The 1,130-nt window shown below is 23.6% G+C and overlaps 1 protein-coding gene across 4 annotated transcripts in view; it reads right to left on the reverse strand.

The window, feature by feature from the left end:
- Positions 1–771: 771 nt before the first annotated feature.
- Positions 772–1,130, reverse strand: part of LOC107442016 (DNA polymerase zeta catalytic subunit) — a 42,735-nt gene continuing 42,376 nt past the window's right edge. For 3 of the 4 annotated variants that reach the window (XM_071183146.1, XM_016055454.3, XM_016055453.3), the window contains one exon: positions 772–1,116. In XM_071183146.1, coding sequence (XP_071039247.1) covers positions 970–1,116 — 147 coding nt within the window. In that variant the 3' untranslated portion in view covers positions 772–969. The remainder of the gene's footprint in view (positions 1,117–1,130) is intronic. The other variant, XM_016055455.3, reaches the window with a different exon arrangement.

A 1,130-nucleotide genomic window follows, 5' to 3' on the forward strand; every position in this document is an offset into this window, starting at 1 on the left:
AAAATAAATAAATAACGTTAATAAACACGCAAATTTAACAGAAAAAATTAATATGCTGCATTGCTGTTCAATCTTTGCAATCCAGCAGGCAATCCTTAATTATATCATTTCATAAAAACTGGATAAGAATAAATTATTTTTTAAAAATCAAAGGACTAATCAAAATATAACAATATCATTGTTTCAATATGTTTTAAAACAATTTTAATTGATACAAATTCAGTACGTATAGATAATCAACACCATCAAAATTATAGTAATTTTCAACAAAGATTTTACAAAATCAATTCTACTCATCACAAAAAAAAATTAAAATAGTACATAGCACACAACTAGCTAATTAATTTGATAAAAGTTAAATTAATGATTCCCTAGTAAGTATTTATGAATATTGAGATTCATATAAGTAAAAGCTGCAGCTGAAAAGATGAATATATGAGCACAATGAACTGTATTTTTAATTAAAATTCTTGCACAAGTCCATAAAAAAACAATATATTTTTGTTGAAATAAATGTATAATTTTTGATAACAAATAAATAAAACATACTTCATTGATTTTTAGATGATAACAAAATAATAAATATACAATTCAAAAGAAAAAATAAAATCAATACATCATTTGCTGAAGATAACAAACATCATTTAGTTAATGATGGTGTTGATATAATGCTTTAAAAATCTCCCATAAAATCTCTGTTACTTGTTTAAAATCACCATTCTCGATCTAAAGTTTTAAATGGACTCGACAAAATAATTCATTTCAAAAATAAACATTTTCTAACATATATATTTTTTCTTTAAAAAATGACTGTACACTTTTAAGCTGAATCCATTATGTACAAATAATGATAAAAATTTACACATGAATTATGAAACACACTGGTGAAAATACACTTATGCTAATTTACAATGAAATGAATATAACCAGATATTCAATTTTTTTTAAAAATTATTTATCCATTGCACATCAAAATAGTTCTTGATTTATTAAACCTCTTAAGTAAGGTGCCTGAGATAAATCTCTTTTCGACAAATTCAATTTAAATAAAACAGGACAATCAACAGAAATGCAACCACAATCACTGGATAAGGATTTGGTACAGCTGGCACAGATCTGGAAAAAAAAAA

This window comes from Parasteatoda tepidariorum, chromosome 7 (assembly GCF_043381705.1).
Source record: "Parasteatoda tepidariorum isolate YZ-2023 chromosome 7, CAS_Ptep_4.0, whole genome shotgun sequence".
In the NCBI taxonomy this organism is placed as follows: Eukaryota; Metazoa; Arthropoda; class Arachnida; order Araneae; family Theridiidae; genus Parasteatoda; species Parasteatoda tepidariorum.